Source organism: Rhagoletis pomonella, unplaced genomic scaffold, assembly GCF_013731165.1.
Source record: "Rhagoletis pomonella isolate Grant_MI unplaced genomic scaffold, Rhpom_1.0 Rhpom_scaffold_00002, whole genome shotgun sequence".
Taxonomy (NCBI): Eukaryota; Metazoa; Arthropoda; class Insecta; order Diptera; family Tephritidae; genus Rhagoletis; species Rhagoletis pomonella.
Window position 1 is genome coordinate 85,419,975 of NW_023458556.1, and position 1,334 is coordinate 85,421,308.

General features: G+C 34.9%; 1 protein-coding gene across 1 annotated transcript in view; it reads right to left on the bottom strand.

The window, feature by feature from the left end:
- Window positions 1-1,061: 1,061 nt before the first annotated feature.
- LOC118755590 (platelet glycoprotein V-like) overlaps window positions 1,062-1,334 on the bottom strand; it is a 6,925-nt gene continuing 6,652 nt past the window's right edge. The window contains exon 4 of the mRNA XM_036490418.1: window positions 1,062-1,066. Within this exon, the coding sequence (XP_036346311.1) occupies window positions 1,062-1,066 (5 nt within the window). The remainder of the gene's footprint in view (window positions 1,067-1,334) is intronic.

Sequence of the window (1,334 nt, forward strand, 5' to 3'; positions counted from 1 at the left end):
TGTGTTTACTTTCTTCTTTTATTTGCATATATTAAGCATAAAAATACGTACATATTTACATAAGTTAGTTACTAAAGTAAATAATACATATGTGTATGGTGGTAAGAATTTCCTAAAAAAGAACGATGAAACAAGAACAGTCGTGCGAAAACCCAGGTCAATATCTGCTGGAAGTATACTGCCTTGCTTTTTCCTTAGCTAAATAGACACTTTCAAATTATAATTCACATGAATTATATATCCACTGAAAAACCCCGGTTGGCATCAAACTTTATATTTTTAATTAAACTTTAAACTATGCGCGCACCGAAACAACCCGCGATGATAGCAAAACTGAAACTGTGACAAACAAGTATGGGCATGTCATAGCACACATGGCGCAGCGATCGACATGCCATAGCTTACTGAGCGCTCTGGGACCACATGCGTGTTTCACCCATATACGAACAGCGGTAGCGGAGCAATGATTTCCACGCACAATGCAATGGTCGGCATACTAGCGCATTCAAACGATTCAATAAGTGGGACTGTGTGCATTGCTCAGCTGGCGCTCTTCGTATGTGCTCAGAGAGCGCTCAGCATTCTTTAGGGGTGGCTCACAAGCATGAATATGTTCCACTCTCAAACCAAATCGTGGTTGCTTCAACTAAGATTTGGTAACTATGACTAAACCACGTGTTGAAAGAAAGCTTATCTGCATCAGCAGAGCTTAATAACATCCTTTTATGAACCATACGTTAAGTTGAATGGAATTTGTAGAAATATGCTTCAAAGAAATATTTATTAGTATTAACCAAACCCTTCAACTAAATTAACGATTTGTTACAACCTAGATGAATATTAGAAGCTTTAATATATTTAGTTATAATAACCAATCGATGGTAATAGTTCCCAATCCTTGGTAACAGTTCCCAAATATTGTCAAAATTCGGGAACTAAATATCTTTAGTTGTCGAAACTAATCCTTTTTCTCAGTGTACACGTGTATATATGTATGTAACGAATTGCCTAATAATGGGTTTACATATAAGTAGAATATCCTCACTTTCGAGCTAAACTCCCTAATCTGTAATTATAAAAAGAGATTAGCAATACAAAATTAAATTTATAAAATAATCTCAGATTAAACCGATAACTTTTTGGTGTCCAACCTAGTTCTATCGATTATACTTGCGAAGAGGAGGAGGAATGTCAAATGCAAAAGTAAACAAAAATTGACTCTAGCAAGGAGAAGAGGTTTGTACAGGTATTTTTAATAAAATATTAAGTTAAAATATATTTAAATTTATGTATTGTGGAACGATTTTCCGTCATCCCTTGTCAAATTTGGTTTG